At 34.6% G+C, this 18251-nt stretch overlaps 2 protein-coding genes across 3 annotated transcripts; both read right to left on the bottom strand.

Annotated features, from left to right (window-relative positions):
• Nucleotides 1-4396: 4396 nt before the first annotated feature.
• LOC132124313 (serine/threonine-protein kinase SBK1-like) lies at nt 4397-10479 on the bottom strand. Of its 2 annotated transcripts, XM_059535294.1 has the most exons (5): nt 10160-10479; nt 9757-9874; nt 7205-7377; nt 6060-6262; nt 4397-5289 (listed from the first exon to the last, which is right to left on the bottom strand). In XM_059535294.1, exons 2-5 carry the CDS (start codon nt 9795-9797, stop codon nt 4516-4518), a joined length of 1191 nt encoding a protein of 396 aa, XP_059391277.1. In that variant the 5' UTR covers nt 9798-9874; nt 10160-10479; the 3' UTR covers nt 4397-4515. The 2 variants fall into 2 exon arrangements, with proteins under 2 accessions (XP_059391277.1, XP_059391276.1); XM_059535293.1 differs by lacking the exon at nt 10160-10479 and having other exon boundaries at nt 9757-10135.
• Nucleotides 10480-14320: 3841 nt separating this feature from the next.
• On the bottom strand, nt 14321-18243 carry LOC132124319 (N-acetylglucosamine-1-phosphotransferase subunit gamma-like). Its single transcript, XM_059535303.1, has 10 exons — nt 17866-18243; nt 17636-17690; nt 17417-17539; nt 16580-16663; nt 16391-16484; nt 16144-16258; nt 15976-16058; nt 15775-15897; nt 14683-14764; nt 14321-14540 (listed from the first exon to the last, which is right to left on the bottom strand). Exons 1-10 carry the CDS (start codon nt 17912-17914, stop codon nt 14458-14460), a joined length of 891 nt encoding a protein of 296 aa, XP_059391286.1. The 5' UTR covers nt 17915-18243; the 3' UTR covers nt 14321-14457.
• Between the last annotated feature and the right edge of the window lie 8 nt (nt 18244-18251).

The following is an 18251-nucleotide window of genomic DNA, read 5'->3' as shown; positions in this document are numbered from 1 at the left end:
ATTTAATATTAAAAACAATACATTTTTTTAATATAATGGATTTTCCATTTATTTATTTATAAATGTATTTTATTCTTAATTAAAATGCTTAATTATTTAATTCTTATTATTGCAATGCAATTTGCCTAAGCAGTTTGCAGTTTCCATTAATATATGCTGAGAATCATTGTAATAATTGTACAGTAAATTTTTACTGTGAGAATGTGTTGGATATTCTTAATGCAGAAAACCGTACTAGGCTTGATTGTCTTTATGTAATTATTCTTTGATAATGGCAAATCTAGAGGGCAAAGAAAGACATTTCAGTTTACAATGGACATCATCAGGACAAAAGAGTTTGAACGGACAGAACATACACTGTAAATTGTTCCCTCTGCTTCTAGAAAAACCCCAAGAGAGATGAAAAACTCCCTGCTGCTTTATTCCTCATTTGCATGCGTTTCACTACTGAGGGATATTTGAAGGATTGGAAATGAGGTCCTTTGCCCTTGGAATCTGAATTTTGTGCTCTTTTTTCTTCACTTCCCTCTTTTTTCTTCATCCTTTTTTTCTCTTGAACTCCCTTGTGACTGAATCTGAACACCCCTTATCACCACAACTTAATGAGCTCCCAAGCATTACCGCCATTACACACACACACACACACACACACACACATGCACACTCTTGGCTGTTAGCGTCTCTGTCTACTTAGTTTTCTAGTTCCCCACAGTTTAATTGTGCATTTATTCTTTTACTATTTGAAACAACTCATTAGTATTTTATAACACAGAGAGAGAGAGAGAGAGAGAGAGAGAGACCTAGTTTTAATGACCTTCAGATAAGCAGCAAAAGATGGTGCAAAGCAAAGTAAGATAAAGAGATGAATTAAGTAACGGGGAGAAAAGGCCAGAGAGTTTAATTCTATTTGTGTCTACAGTATCCAGTGAACATTTGTGTCTTCATTAGTTTTGGCTTTGAACCCTGCCATTGAGGCAATTTTCATCCAAAACAGACAGGAATGGAAAAAAAAAGCCCTGAAGTATTGTAAATATTTGCATTACCTCACTGTAACACTGTAAAGAAAATTACATTTTAAAATTAAAATTATAACAGAAAATGTAAGATAACAGCTAATTCAAAATATTAATAAATACTGTATGCTGTAAATATTTACCTTATTCAATTCTAATGCTGTAACATTTTACATTACCTCTCTGTAAAGTTGTATTTTTTTTCTTACAATATCTAAATTCACATTATAATGTTTTTAATATTCCCATAATCTCATTAACAGCCTGCATTATTAATATTCTCTGTAATATTCCATAATGTTGGCTCACAAAAAAAAAGTTCACATCAATCTTTTTGAGTTTTGACAACTTCTGATGAAATTATGTTCAAGCAACAAACCGCATTTAGTTAATAATTTGTAGCATAAACAACTTGTTAAGTTGAATATTCTCGAAATGAATCGAAATGTCTGGAAGAATTGTTTCGCGGAAATGAACCGAACTTCCTATCACTACTGGTGATCCGAAAACTGATGCAACCGGTTCTTGACTCGTGAACGAGTCATTATCTGGCTCGGCTCTGTATTCATCTTCAGTTCTCTCTTCACAGCAGTTCAGTCAGTGTACTGTTTGAGTAAATGAATTACTCCGGGATATTGGTTTGTTTGAACTCAGAGGGAGTGTCAGCCACATTAAAAAAGTTAACCGCTTAAGTCATTTGTGGATTAATGCGTATTAGAGATGCGAACCGTTTAAAACGATTCAGTTCGATTTGGTGAACTGGTTCTCGGACTAAATCTCAAATATCTTAAACTGTGTTCTGAAGATGAACGGAGGTCTCACGGGTTTGGAACGACATGAGGGTGAGTTATTAATGACATAATTTACATTTTTCGGTGAACTAACCCTTTAAGTTGTGGCAATAGGTCCCCTTGAATTTGATAAAATTTAAAATTGCAAATGAAAAATACAAAACAGATAAAGGCAATTTGATGTGCATTTAATCTGTTTATCATTCAGAACAATCTACGACTGTAGGACAATCCTTAAAGCAGCTAAATAACATCAAACCAACTACTGTAGGTCAACTTTCCAAGGTCATTTGAATAACCATAAATGAACATGAAAAAGAGCTAAATGTATTTGTATTTCTTTTTATCTGTACTTGAGTTTGTTTTTGATTAATTACTTGTGCTCATTTGCAACATACATACCTCAAACAGTAAGACTTGAACTGCTCTATACCACCTAAATCACTATCGAATGCATCCTATGTAAAGAAACACTTTAATCTAAGACTAAAAAGAGTTTCTGTAGAGGTTAGTTAATTGATTGTTTGTTCTCTGATACAAAAGAAGCTACGAATTAGCACTACCTGACGAAACACAGTCACAATGTTCTAGAGAACAGATGCTCTCATGTTTTTACCTAATTGACCCATTATACGAGAAAAACACAAGAGATTGGCCTCAGTTTCGCTGTTAAGATATCACTGTTTATCTAAAACCTCCTGATGCATCTCTTCAAAAGACCTGTTTGAATGCACACTTCGAATCCAAAGAGAAATAATAAAGTCCCAGTGATCTACGGAGACTGTTACTCAGGAGAGGAAGCTTTGAAGACTGATTAAAATGTCTTTTGTCTTTTGGGAAGTCCATCCAGGCAGTCTCCAGGTCATCATGACATCCGGTCGTCTCGTAAAACTTGAAAAAAAATCCAGTATAAAATCGTATGTCTTATTCTTCGATTGGTGCACGTGTATGATTCTGTCATAGGCTGGTTTGAAAGTCACACGATGATCCACCAAGAAAAGGTAGCGTTCAGTATCTTCACATCTTAATAAGCTTCTCTGAGTTAGAGTGCACTAAAGGAAACTTAAGTGCTTATGAAAAAAAGTAACCGACTAGGGCTGTGAGATTTGGGGGGAAATAAAAAAAATTATAAAATTATTTGTGTTTTGGTCAAAAATTTTAATTGGGCCAGAGAATTCGTCCTAAAAATGTTGTGATATTTATGAAAATAATTAGTATTTTTTTTGGTATGATTATATTTATTACTAATGAAAAAAAAAAACTAAAATTATTTCACTGTAAAATAAAAAATATTTTAATATTTTATAAATTATAATTTATAATTATATGTTTTAATTAAAAGTATTTATTTAAAAACAAGATAACAATTGTATTTTATTTTTGGTTCTATTTAATTTTATTTAAACTGTGTCCTTTAAAAGCTGATTATCGCACAAAGCCATATCACAATTATGAATTTATTTTGATTGATCGCGCAGCCCTAGAAGCCACTTTATATTAAAGGTTTTGTTCACGCTACATTATTTACTCTGTCATGTCATTTAAAACTAAAACCATAAAAAATTCCTTAAATGAATATATATATATATATATATATATATATATATATATATAAACTTAAGTTTATTTTATTTAAGCTAGTTGCCAAGACTGTTTTCATTTTCATTCACTTTAAGTTGAAGTACTTAAATAGCTAAAGCTAAAAACTAATATAATATAGACACACACAGCAAAATTACTGAAAATATAAACTCAATTCAAAACCATAAAGAATCTAAAAATAAAATCCTATTCAAAATATCAACAAAAACTATAATAGTATATCAATGATACTAAAATAGCACTTGCTTCAAGAAAGACAAAAAAGCACTATAAAACTAGTTTATACGGCTCATAAAATATATTCTAAAACCACATGATGATCAGCTTTGCGTGAGAAACAGACCAAAAAGAAAATGTTCCCTCAGTATCTCTCAAATAAAATTCAATTCGAAATGAAAACATCGAGATACATTAGAACTGATGTCAATGACCAGACACAATGCAGGAAAAAAGTTCACAAATTAGGTGAATAAATACCACTAAATTTACCCACATTGGTGCATATTAATACATTATACTACACTATGGTACTAGTATGCACCTTTTAGGGGTAAATAAGGTACAAATCTGTCTAAATTTAAGTTTACTGACCCAGCTGCTGTACTCCTACAAGTACAATTTTTGCCATTTTTGGTCAATAATGACTTCAATTTTGGACTTTTCCTCACATAAATCTATGATTGCTTTAGAAGACTCAGAATATGGTGCTTTTATGTAATTTCAGGATCCATTATGGAGCATCGTGCGGTATTTCTTTATTCATGATCCATGGAAGAAGAAAATCCTATGGGTTTGGAACGACATGAGGTAAATGATGACAAAATTTCCATTTATTTTTGGAGTGAACTATTCCTTTAAAATGAAAGCAGTTTTAATTAATTCAGTATGTTTACCTAGTGAAACGGATTCATTTCTAGTGCTAAAGTGACCTGCCAAAGCTATGTCTTTTACTCTAAATCAACCAGGTTTCAAAGTCACCATGTAATAGTTTTGCTAGACCTATATTTATGGCAGTTCTATTAACTTCCATAACTGTTCCTGTGTATTTTCCCGATAGTAGTTCGGAAGTAATATTGCTACCTTTTTTGCGGCTATATCTAGTTTGGGCTTCATACACAAATCTCAATAGGAGTGGTCATCATCACTTTGCTCTTGTCCTGACGGTTGGGAGACGGGCTTTTGGAGGACTCCTCCCTAGAAGAATGCGGTTCGGACAGGATGCTACGTTTGAGGGGGGTGGGGCATAGACAGGAAGTGCCTGAAGGTGGAGAGGGCTCTGTGTGTCTGTGGGCGGAGCAATGTGTGGAACCGCCCCTAGGCGCCCTACAGGAAGCTCTGCGGCGGTGATGATTGAGCAGATCGTATTTAAGGAAGTAGAAGACCTCTTTAACCCCACAGCGCCGCTCCGGCTCCAACGCCAACAACCGGCCAAACATGCGCAAAGCATCATCTGAAAACCGCCGCCATTGTGAGGGAACAACGCCGGGAGGAAACGCCCCCCGCTGCCATCGCTGAAATTCCGAAAAGAATGCGTCGTTAGGCAATGCAGCTTCCCAGGGAAAGTTTCCAGTCAGCATGCAGAACAGCAGAACCCCGAAAGCCCACACATCCTGGGTCGTCGCCACCACGATTCCCTCCGATACCGAGGCCTGGCACACCTCGGCGGCGGTGTATGGGATGGTGCCGCTGATCCTCTTGATCCGGCTGCCTGCCCGCCGTGTCATTCCCAAATCTGCCAATTTCACGCGTCGACACTCGCGGTCGAAAAGCAGAACGTTTTCTGGCTTCACGTCCCGATGGACGAGACTCTTGCTGTGCATGAAGTCCAGAGCCAAACCCAGCTGCTGAACGCAGCGCTTGACCATCTCCTCCGGCAAACCGGCCTGGACAGAGATACAAACACAAAGGCACAGTCTAGAGAGGACATAGAGAGAGAAATACAGTACAAGCTCTTAATCTGTAAGGGGAAAAGCAGTTGACCTTGATCCAACTAGTTTGCCATAATCAAAAGCAGGATCTCATGCAATTTGTGCCTGTTAAGTGCCACAGATGTCTGCAGAATTCAGATACCAAGCATTCATAAAGTTATGAAAATTCCCAGGGATTTTTTATCACTTGGTGCAAAACTGCATATTTTCGTATCAAATTCATAAAAAAAAAGTGAGGAAAAAGTCCACAGATTCTGTGCAAGTCTGGTTAAAGTTTACATTCAGAAAGTCGGTTTTCTACATTATGCAAAAAAGATTAAATGCATACTGATATGAATTTAATCACTTATATGCATATATATTCAGTTAAATATCTAAAAAAGATATAGATATAAGATTTTCTTATTTTTCTCCTTGTTTCTTGTTACTGTAATACAGATCTTTTATAAAAATCAGCATAAAGTAAAACAAATACTAGAATGATGTATTAATATTTAATTAACTAACATGCTTTTTTTCTTTATTTTTAATAAATTCATTATTATTATTAATTATTTAAGGTATAAATTAATACATAATTGCACTTTGCATTTGTCTTTTGATTTTGTGGTTAGACAGGCTGTGTGATAGTGCTACAGGTGTTAAACCTACAAATGCATGATTAAGTGTGACTTGCAATGTAAAAATGGTTCCCCCTCAGTGTTAATAATGAGGTGCTGTGGTACCTGAGGTGGGATGATGTCGAACAGATCCCCTGCAGGCGCGTACTCCTGTCCGAACACATAGCTGTCCTCCGTCTCAAACAGCGTGTTCAGAACCTTGATGATAAACGGACTGCAGCCCAACGCGGCCGTCAAACTGTACTCACGTAGAAAACTACGCAACTTTGTCTTGTTCTTACTCACATACTTCAGAGCCAGTTTAGTACCTGCAAATACACAAAATAGTGGTGAATGAAATATGACGCATCAAGACCATTCTGTTTGAATGCACACAAATCTCAAAAATAAAGGTTTTCAAAGTGATGCCACAGAAGAACCATTTTAGGTTCCCAAAAAGAACCTTTCGGTGAATAGTTCTCAATCATAAGAACATTTTAATAATCTAAAGAAACTATTTCTAATATAAAGAACCTTTTGTGGAATGAAAAGGTTCTATGGATGTTAAATGTTCTTCAGCTTTTATTTTTGAGAGTGAATTGCTGTGTTGTTTTAGAATCATTGATATACTATTTTAAGTAAAAAATAATTAGCTTTTATTTTAATATTTTCAATTTTTATTGAAATATGTCAAATTTGTATACATTTTTATTTTAGATTTAGTTACTATAGTACTTCAAGTCCAAGTAAATTAAAATCAGAAATTTCAAATTTCATATCAAGTAAAGCTCAAAATATTTTTATATTTTTCCATTTTCGTTTTTAGTCATTTCTTGTGTTTTAGTATTTTTCCTTATAATTTTTTTAGCGGCTAAGTTTTTTATTGTTTTTATTTATTGATTGGTTTATTTATTTGTCAGTTATTTAGTTTTAGTTATTTAAGCACTTTGTTTTCAACTAAATAACAATTAATAATATTGCCTTCGCAAATATTTTTACTATTTTAATGTGTTTTTTTATTTAATTTTATTTCAAGTAAAACATTTTTTTGTCTGTATTTTAATTAACCCTGCACAAGGGTAAATGAGATTTAATAGCTACAGTTTAAAATGACTAATTACTTGTAGTTTCATGGTTCATTTATGCCGCTCGACAGCTTCCATCTCCATTCACTTCCGTTGCATGGCGAGGAGCAGCCAGGACATTTAGCAAAACATTTATTTTGGTTCCACAGGAGGAAATAAAAAAAGAAAATTTTCATACAGACTCACCCTGTGTCCGATGCACTACTAAGTCGACTTTGCCGTAGGTGCCCTTTCCTAAAGGACTGATCAGCTCATACTGCTGTTCCAGCTCCGAGGTGGAAAGAGACGTGATTGACAGCGCCTGCATGTCCTCGACCGGAGCGCTGCCCTGTCCCTCTGGGAGAACCCCCACCTGGGCACTGAGAAACACACACAAACATATGAACACAAACTCATTTCAAGAAGAATTGCATTCTGGCAAGTAACTCTCTCCCGGTATTATAGAGCTCCTTGATGGTGTCATTTGTCTTGTGTCTGTTTATTTCTCTCCCCAATGTCTGCGTCCTCTTTTCTTTCCTCTTGTCTATACTCCATTTCCTGAGCCGTGTACATGACTTGATGCTCTCAGATGAAGCAGTCAAATCTTTGTGAATATTTCGACAACAGCAAAGGGCACTAACTGAGTCACGCTCCTCGCGGGAATAAAGCAGTGACCTAGAATGAGGTCTCAAATTATCAGCATCATGCATAGTGACAGCACGCCGAGACAAGACCCTCCGCCGAGCATCAGCGTTACACAACCACAACAACTGATGCAGACACCGGGCGACCTTAAGATGACCAGCCAGAACCCACTTTAACCCCTGACTGAGAAAGTGATTCAGAATCATTCTGATTTTCTCTAGAGGTCATTACCAACCTTGGATTTCTACTGCATTAAACAGCCAGTCGTTCTCTCTGACCCTTCGTTCAGATTAACTGGTGAAGAAATGGGCTGAGCAAAAAACAGAATTTAGAAATGGTCTTAGTTTCAAATCATGAGTTGCAATTTAAAATTGATTAGGCAGGAAAATACTGGATATTGAATCGGAATGAAAGGAAAAGGAATTCAAAGAATTTTACATTAATAAATTAATCCAACAAAACGAACAAAATGGGCGGAATTAGAATAGAAACTTTCTATCTTGTAGAACTGCTTAAAGGGTTAGTTCACCCAAAAATGAAAATTGGCCTGTGTTTTACTCAGCCTCAAAGCATCGTAGGTGTGTGACTTGCTTCTTTCAGACGAATCCAGTCGAAAGTTGTTTGAAAACGGTGGATGACGTTGCATGGTTAGTGACGAATGCAGAAACAAAACAAAACGCTGGTCACGAATAAGAAATACAAAATGAGGATTTGTACAGAAAAATTAAAGAGGAGACTGGTTTTCCTGTGCTAAAGTAAGGAAGGCACGTGCGAGACATACGTCTTGCATCATCCATCTGCATTACTTTTTATGATGGAAGCTCACACTTTACTTCACTTCTTCTGAACAGTTGTCATCAAACACCCGCTTACCCCCACTGAAAGGCTTCGAAGAGCAAGGACAGTTTTTTATATAACTCCGACTGGATTCGTTTGAAAGAAGAAATCATACACACCTAGGATGCTTCGAGGGTGAGTAAAACACAGGCCAATTTACATTTTTGGATGAACAAATCCTTTAATGTCAGTTAGCTGCATTTTGATGACTTTTAGATAAATTAGAGCATTCTGGGAAATAAAGTGTTTTTCCATTAAAATTATATATATATATATATATATATATATATATATATATATATATATATATATATATATATAAATATAGTACATTTATTATTATATTATTATTTTATTTTATTATTATTTATTAGTATTATATATTTTAATTTATTATTAATATTATACAAAAATTAATTTTCATTGTAGTGGAAAAACACTTCATTTATACAATAATATTATTTCATTCTATTTGAATATATATATATATATATATATATATATATATATATGTGTGTGTGTGTGTGTGTGTGTGGAATTTAAATGTAGGAAGTTAATTGCAACTTAAAATGCATTTTAAATTCAGTTCTGAATATAATGATGCTATAGCAACACTAAGGTCATGGGTTTGATCCCCTGGGAATGGGCAATAAAATTATTTGCTACATTAATAAATATGAATTTAAAAAATACATTTAGTCAGAGTGAATGTAAATCTAATCATAACAGTAATCATAACAGCCCCCCTTAATACATGGAACACCTAAAGATGACCTTTGACCTGACCTCCCTAACAGATCACACACAGTGTTCAAACATTCAAACTCATGTTTACATTCGAACACCATGTATACAAACGCTAAATGCGTCAGCATGACATAAAAAACTGCTTTAAAATAATTATAATTGTTTAATTCATTCTCATTACATTCAATTACATTTGTATTATTTTTAATGAATTCATTTAAATATTAACCATTTTTACCTCTCTTTCTCTATCCTTAAATTTTTTCACCTTAATTTTTTTTTGTCTCTTTCTGTACTCCATATGCTTTGGCGATATTATGAATGTAACCAATCATGCCTACAGTGTCCGACTCTGAAAACATCAACAACAACAAAAATGCATGAATACTTGATGTGCCTCCAGCAGCGCAAAACAAACAATAGCAGCTGGTACAAGCGAAGCATCTCCAAACAAAAGAAATCAATAGACAAGTCAGGCTTCAATTTCACACAGTGATGAGCTGGATGAATGAGAACTCTCTTGAACTCACCTGCTGGTGCCCTGCTGTCTCTCTCCCTCATGTTTCTGCATCCAAACGCCGCGTCCTGATCTCAACACGGCTAGAAATTCATCCCTCGTCTGCTGAGCATCCAAAAATGCATGACGTTCTATCACAAAAAAAAAGAGTTTCCTCAGCACTTTGTTAAACAAAATGCACTGCACGTTGCTCTACATCCTGCACTCATGTTGAAAAAGCACAGTCTGTTTGTGCTGTCCAGCTGACTGTTTTCTGCTTTTCTTTGTGTGCTCCTGAAAGAAGCCGCTGGAGCGCGGGGAGCGAGGAGCTGGTGTGTGTGTTCAGTCATCAGTGATGTACAGTGTGTGTGCATGAGAGACAGAGAGAGATGGAGGGGAGGGGTGGATGCGTGTGTATCTATGCATGAATGACCTACTTCATTGCGTTTCCGCTCTCAGAGGTTGGAGGAACAGCGCTGGTGGTCGGCGCGTCTGTGTCTCGCAGCATCCAGGGTCCCTTTAGGGATGTCAGATGTGCAAGCCAGTCTCTTGTTCCCATGTTCACATGATCACAGAGCCCCTCGAGCCAGCAGTGTCCGTCATTCAGGCTTCATTTTCACCCCCAATTTAATGCAGAACATGAAAGTTATTTTTAGATCTGCTTTGCATTCTAAAATTCAAGCACATTTTTCATCCAAGTTCTCATTCCAGTGTTATTATGCATCAAGTGTTATTAGAATATCTGTATTAGTTTAATGTTAATGCATATTTTAATGCATTAATGTTTAATGCATATTTTTTTTATATATGTCCATAGTTTTTATCATTTTTACTTGGGTTTTAGTTATTTTAGTAGTATGTCAAACTAAATGAAAATGAGATATAATGTCACGATCTCCTGCTGGAGTGCCTTTGAACTTCACCAGAGGGCACTCCACCTCTGACTCTAGCCACTCTATCCCAGACTACATTTCCCATAATCCTTTGCCGGACTCATCAACTCTAAATGCATTCACTTGTGTCTTGATTCCTCATCAGTTTCACCCTATTTAAAGCCTGGTTTTACACGCAGTCATTGCTTAGTATTGTTAGCCTTTAGCATTCGGTAGTTCCTGTGTTTTCCTTGTTCTTTGTCTTGTTTTTTAACCCTGGACTGTTTTCTGGTTTTGTGATCATTTGCTGCCTGCCCTGACCATTGCTGATTTATTGGATTACTCTTTTGTCTGCCCTGGATTATACATGTTTATTGCTGTTTGACCCTGCCTATTTTTTTATTAAAAAAAATTAAAAATAAGCAGCATTTCAAAAATATAACAAATGTTGTATTTTGGTTAAACTTTATATTTTTATATTTTATTTAATGTTGTCGTGTTTTGACAGGCGTCTGAAAGCCCAAATACATATTAATCTCACCTCTGCATTGTGTTACGCCTCTGTTTCTCCTTTCATTACATTTTCTCTCATCTTCTGCCTCACACTTTTTGTCCTAGTTTAAGTTGCTGTCTCCTTACTTTAACCAGGTCGACATGTTTTTTTTTTTTTTCTCAAGAAACACTGTCTTATAAAATATGGGCCTGAATGTACAGGTACAAAACTGCTACTAATGTCTAACCAGTGAGACCACATCTGCACATTAATTATTTAATTGTAATTAGACAACTTCATCATCCAATAATAATAATAGTAATTATTATTATTGTTATAAAGGTGGCACATGCTAACAAATAGTATATAAAAAATGATAATTATAGAAATATTATTATAAACATTTTATGATGTTATTATTGTTGTTATTATAGTGTTATTATTGTAAAGGTTGCACATAGTAATAATAATAATAATAAATTATAATTATTACAAATCATCAAAATTATGAAAAAACATTATATTATTATATTAAAATATAAGTAATAATAATTATTATAATTTTATTATTAAAAATGTAGTTAGTATTTAATAAAGCACATAATAATAATAAATAGTACAATAAAGATAATAAATTATTATTATTTTACAAATTAAAACAATACAAAATTATACATTTATTTTAATTATAATAAATAAAATATTTATATTACTATTTTATTAATATTATTATAAAAGTAGCTCATAATAATAACATAAATTACTATTATAAAGGTGGCAAATAATAATAATGCAATCGATATTAATACAAAAATTATGTATTTGCAATATAATATAATACAATGTATTATTATTGTTATTACTATTAATGTTATTATTTTAAAAATGTAAATACAAATTAACATGGTTGTTGCTTTTGTTACTATGTGCCATTAATAATATTAATATTAATCATTACTATTTTTAATCTGAAATCATTATTTAAAATGACAGTATATTATTATTATTAAAGTGGAACTAATATTATTATATAGAAATAATCTTATGTAAATATAATAAATTGTTTTGTCGAATAACTGTTTTGTAAATGAGTTCAAGGATTCAGGTTCCAGTCTGCTGAACTGTATGATGCACACAGCTTCTGTTTTGAATGCCATGCACGTGTGTTAGAGGACCGTAACATCACGTAAGGCTCTCCACAGAGGCCGTTTGTCTCGCTCTAACGCTCTTCCTGTCGTCCTTCCTTAAAATACATCTGAACATATGAAGGAAGGTGTCTGGTATATAAGAACTGAGCAACATCTAGACCCTCAGCTGTGCTCAGCAGGTCTTTGAGGATCTTCCCAGTCTTATAATCGCTGAATATCCGTGATCTAAAGCCCTTGACTGCCTTCCAAGTGTATTCAGCAGGTCGCGGGTCTCTGGAGAACAAAATATGCCTCCAGCTCGTTTGTTGCATTCTCCATCTCCTGTGTGAGAAGAGCTGTCATGAAATGAACAGAAGACAACTGAGAAGCTCAGGGATTTCATGCAGAATGTTATAGTAGCATATTTTGTTGTTGTGATTTAATTCGATGAAATGCCTTAATTCCCCTCCTGAGGTTTGATATACAGGTGCTGAAGCTGCATCTGTCATGAAGGGAGCAGGGAAGTCAGCGCTGACCTTTCTGTGGTCTAGACCTACATGTATTTGTCAACTTTAAAGGTTTTCCTCAAAAATCAATCTGAACAGCTTGTGTAGAAGGAAAAGTGCATGTTTGATTGCTAAACACCCGTTCAGAGCAGTCCGATATAAACTAGGGAGTTTTATGAGTCATCTGCAATTCTGAGGAGACTGATGATCTAATGTACATACAGTAACCCTTAAATATCTCAGACTGCTTTCTTTCCCCCTTTCAGTGCGTCATCGTGAGGCGACGGATGTCCTGCAGGCAGAAGTTACATCTTTGTAAAAAGGTCACTTGCTTGGTCTCTTCTGTAGTTTTGTAGATCAGGAGTGACTCCAATTCATCTTCTTGATGGTAATAAAACAGATCTTAAATCCATCAAGCCAGTAAGAAACCACCTAGCAGCCACACATCAACATGTTTTATATTATGTTCCGGGTCAGTTTATCCCGCATTACATTTTTGAGTTGACAGCAATACTAGTTAAGCTAAGATGTTTTTCTTGGAATTTCTTGAAATGTTGTATTTTTGGATCGTGCCTGGAAAGTGTTGTGGAATGTGAATAAAAAATGTATATTACGTCTGTTATGTCCCATTTTGTAAATACACACACACACACACACACATATAAGAAACACATATATATAGAAACATACTTCACAATGTTCTAAAAATTACATTATTATATAAAAAATTTAACATTATTAAATCATTATAAATCCACAAGATGTATTTTTTTTGTCTCTGAAATACATATATTTTGGTATATGAAGGTGGAAAACAAAAATCTTTTCAAAAATATATTTCACTGAGCTTGACTCATTACAACATACCTATATTCAGCATATATTTACAATATATTTTGGCCTTAAAAAATAAAATTGCTGGATGAGATTAGTAGGTAAATTTGGTTTAATATATATATATATATATGTGTGTTATGTATTTTATGTCAGTTTCTCCACCCTCTGAGGGAATATAGATTTACATTTATGCATTTGACAGAAAGCTTTATTCAATAAATATCCTTTTTAGCAGCTCATGCATGTGAATTGTTTGGGGACGTGAATGATTTAGTCATTTCTAGTGCTATGCTCTACTGTTTGAGCTTCAAAAAAAAAATTTATATACAAATTTTCATTTAAAAAAAGGCCTATAATAATAGTATAATACTACTTAGAATATTCATTTCTATGTATAACATATGTCCTAATTTTGCTCTTTTGTAATGTGTGAGAAGTATTAATGTTAAAGGTTTACCCGAATGTTACAACCAAAGAGAAACTGCAGGCCTGACACAGATTGGTTGAGGGTTTTGTCAGTGGATGTGGGCTGTTTGTTCCTCTAATACTCTCTTGTGATGGCCAGAGGAAAGAGAGAATTGGACAGGAGCAAATACTAGCCTGGAGTGTGAGAGAAGGGTATTTCTGTGTAAATGTCAGAGATGCTTGGATTGTTTACACAAAGCAGAAAACTGGGCTGGAATGTGAACAAGATGAGAGCTTTGGATACTGCCATCTAGTGGTTCAAATCTCAAGTTACAGGCTTGTTTGACACGATGACACATTTTTTCATAATACATAAATGCTTTATTTTTCATAATACATTGTCAAGTCAAATAAAAATCACTAGATACCATTCTCTCACAGTAGCATTAATTTCCTGAATGATTAACCGAGGGCTTTGTGATCCTGCTGGGCATCTCAGTGCAGATCAGGGATAAAGCCGGTGTCACCGCGGAGGTGTTGGTCCTGGACGGGTGAGGGACCCTGATCCCGTGTCCTGCCTGAAAGAGCGGGAAGAATTTAACTGCTGCACTTAAACTGCACCAGTAATGCATCTTAAAGGGATAGCTCACCCAAAAATGGTGAACTATCACTTTAGGTCATCAATAAACTATGATGAGCTGAAGTGCACACGTGTCTCACCTGTTGTCGTCTGGTAGGAGATGTTATGTTGTGTTAGGAGTGATTGCAGTTGCTCTATCTCCACTCTCTGCTTTTCAAAATCCTGTTAAAATAAACACACATGCTAAAAGCACATGCAAAACTGAATCCAGGCACAGAGCACATGTCCTGCACGAAATAATTTAAGATGAATGAATTTTGCATTTGTATTACACTAATAAACATACTGTTCACACATCAATGAAACAGGTACGATTTCAGTATTAGTGATAGTATAAGCTGAATGCATTTAAATAAGCAGTAAACAGGTTGTATATATTTATTATAATTAAATCCAATTGCTTTCAAACAACTCATGCATTTTAACTGGATATCGCTTGTTCCACAGTTAGCCATAATTTAACCATGTTCATACTTTTAAGCTGAATATTTGTGACCCTGGAGCACAAAACCAGCCTTAAGTTCCTTGGTTATATTTGTAGCAATAGCCAAAAAAAAAAAAAAACATTGTATGGGTCGAAATGATTGATTTTTCTTTTATGCCAAAAATCAGTAGGATATTAAGTAAAGATCATGTTCCATGAAAATATTTTGTAAATTTCCTACCTTAAATATATCAGAACTTCATTTTTGATTAGTAATATGCATTGCTAAGAATTCACTTGGACAACTTTAAAGACCATTTTCTCAATATTTCTCAGATTTTCAAATATTTGTATCTCGGCCAAATATTGTCCGATCCTAATAAACCATACATCAATGGAAAGCTTATTAATTCAGTTTCCAGATGATGTATAAGTCTCAATTTAAAAAAAATTGACACTTAAGACTGGGTTTTGTGGTCCAGGTTCACAAATGACATTCTTTTTACAAAGAACTGAATCTTAGCAATGTGAATAAATGCAATTTTATTATTAAAATAAATAATATAAACTATGACATGATTTTTGGAGTGCTTGAGATGCGTGCTCCCTCTTTCATTTATGTATGACTGATAAATATTCATCACATTACATTTATTATTAGTCTGTGAAATCCAAATGAACGTGCGTTATAGATGCAATTCAGATGGATAAATCTTAGATTTAGGCTTGAATATTTGTCTTGTGTGACCTGTGTGCACTGCTCCAGACTCTGATGTGTGAGAGACGTCGCGCTCTTCTCTACTTTCGGCTGTTGAGCTTTTCTCAGGAGACCAGCCTCTTCAAACAGCTCCTTCAGCAGCTTATTATATCCCTAAACACACACAAACAACTATTATTGTGATGTTCTCAAGATGCATGGAGACTGAAACACAGTGTATCTGTTTGTCACCTGTTCTGTGATGAGATCTTCATATCGAGCTTGAGCAACTTCATCCCACTCCTTCTGCAACGCCTCACTCAGAACCGGATACACTGAAACCCAAGCGAACAATCAGACACTGTAGAGAGGCTAGGTTTTAAACTAACTAGTGAAGAAGTCACATGACACTTAACTCACCTAAGAGGGAGTGTGAATGGCAAACAAGTGGCGTCTCAAACGTCAGAGAATAAACACAGGTCTGTGGCTCTGAAACACTCACTAGTTTGCTGCTATTCCCACAGACCAGGAGAACCTTGAATATAGACATAACATCTCAACATCCATCACACGTCACCGTTTACTGGCTTCCAGATACAGCTACATTCGAAAGGTATCCATAATCTCACATTACAATGAACACATAGAGTGCACATGCATTAAAGACCTTGGTCTGTCTGTTCTTGTTTCCGCAGGAATCTCCTTCTCGCATCCACATGCCAGTAAATGTGTTATTCTCAATCTCCCATTCCTGCCAGATACTACACACACACACACACCACAGAGATTTCACATAATACAGCTTATATTTAGTCAGCTAAACTAACTAGAACAAAGCTTTTATAAAGATCCTTACCCCAGGATACCACTGTATGCGTTCCATCTGAAACTCTGCTCATGCTGAGTCACGTTGTGAAATGGACAAAACACGTATTTGTACCTAAAAAGAAATAAATAATTGATTCATTTTAATAGCACACAATTACTTACTTGTTTCCGCCATGGACTTAATAAAAAAGTGAACTGTGATTTTTTTATGTTACTTACATCCCGCAATTATAGTTGCACTGTATTTTACGTATTCACTGTATTTTATGTAAATCATTTTATATTTTTTAATGTTTTAAAATCATTTTAAATATGTAAAGCACTTTGAATTACCATTCTGTACGAAATGTGCTATATAAATAAACTTGCCTTGTCTTGCTTTATAAAAATTGATATCTTGCCCATCAGAATTGTGAAATTAAGAAGACACAATTATCTTTTTTTTTTTTTTTTTTCTTGCTTTATTGTGGCAGAAGTGTTTCATTTTAGTGTGGGTTTATTGATTACACATGTTGCCCAGTGGATTAAATGTTTATTTTTTTTTTATATGAAAAAATAATATTTTATATTTAAATTTTAGTTTAAATTTTAGTACAAATTTCACAAAAATTATAAGAATATATATATATATATATTTAACCAGGACTAGGTGTTTGAAACCAACACACAAAACACTGATTGGATAAAACAATAATTTACGTAATTAATGTTTTGGCTCAAACATATTTAGCGAGATAGAGACCTTGTGAAAACTAGCCCCAGTCTCTTTTATATTTAAAAGTATCGAAGAACAATCGTTTAAAGGTGTATATGAAGCAAATATGCTTTTTAAATACAGCTTTACAATAGTGTTAATGTGACTGACGTGGCTTCAATGTAGTTGTAACATTTCCCTGCCAGTTTGTGCAGATGTGGAGGTCCAGATACTGGAGATGGGCTGATCTTCGCCTGCAGACGACTATACTGAGACACAAGCTGATTATTCAGCCTGAAAAATCAAAGTGAGGAGAATATGAAGAGTCTGTTGTATGAATGAATCATATATTGCATCAGAAAATTGTACAAGGTTTGCTAGAAATCTCACCCAAATGTATTAGGTTCCTCCACTATCTTCATCTTTCCTCCTGATGTGACAGCCACTGAAAAAAACAGTATTGTTATCAACTAAGCACCTTACAAAAACTGTATTTAAAGCAAATGAAGATGCTTTTGTGAATAAACACATTGAACAGTTTCAGTTCCGCGTTCAACAACAGTGTTTTGATCAGATAATCCAATCATGCATTAAAACAAGACTCAATCTATAACACTCACCCAGTGCTGTCAGATACAACAGGCACAATTTTAAACATACAGACTCCATAACTCTTCAAATCGTGGGTTTCTGAGTATTTACATCTCTGTTTTTATCTCTCCTCTGTCTGTTCATGAGACAGAACTGAAAAGGTTACCGAATGGAAGAGTTTAGCTGCAGAAGATGATGTTGTGTTTTATGAACGTGTTACTTGTAAAACGCAGCGATTGTCGATAAAAGACATAATAATTAATAGTTTTAACAGATACGGCGATATACTTATATTTAACTGACATAAATGCGTCCCTTTTGTTGCTTATATATGAAACACAAATACGATATAAAATATATATAAAAACGTTCGTGATTGTTAAAATGTCGGGCGATGGACGTCAACCAAAAAATA

The sequence above is a fragment of the Carassius carassius genome, chromosome 42 (assembly GCF_963082965.1).
Source record: "Carassius carassius chromosome 42, fCarCar2.1, whole genome shotgun sequence".
NCBI classification, from domain to species: Eukaryota; Metazoa; Chordata; class Actinopteri; order Cypriniformes; family Cyprinidae; genus Carassius; species Carassius carassius.
The sequence above is the reverse complement of the archived record's forward strand: the minus strand, read 5'-3'. Positions and strand labels throughout refer to the sequence as shown.

Excerpts from the sequence above, each read along its gene's own strand:
- LOC132124319 (XM_059535303.1), bottom strand. The coding sequence starts at position 17,914 with ATGGAGTCTGTATGTTTAAAATTGTGCCTGTTGTATCTGACAGCACTG. Across the intron at positions 16,059-16,143 it reads CCATTCACACTCCCTCTTAG|TGTATCCGGTTCTGAGTGAG; the intron begins GTGAGTTAAGTG and ends CTTGGGTTTCAG. Across the intron at positions 15,898-15,975 it reads AAGATCTCATCACAGAACAG|GGATATAATAAGCTGCTGAA; the intron begins GTGACAAACAGA and ends GTGTGTGTTTAG.
- LOC132124313 (XM_059535294.1), bottom strand. The coding sequence starts at position 9,797 with ATGCAGAAACATGAGGGAGAGAGACAGCAGGGCACCAGCAG. Across the intron at positions 7,378-9,756 it reads AGACAGCAGGGCACCAGCAG|TGCCCAGGTGGGGGTTCTCC; the intron begins GTGAGTTCAAGA and ends TGTGTTTCTCAG. Across the intron at positions 6,263-7,204 it reads AGTAGTGCATCGGACACAGG|GTACTAAACTGGCTCTGAAG; the intron begins GTGAGTCTGTAT and ends GTGTATTTGCAG.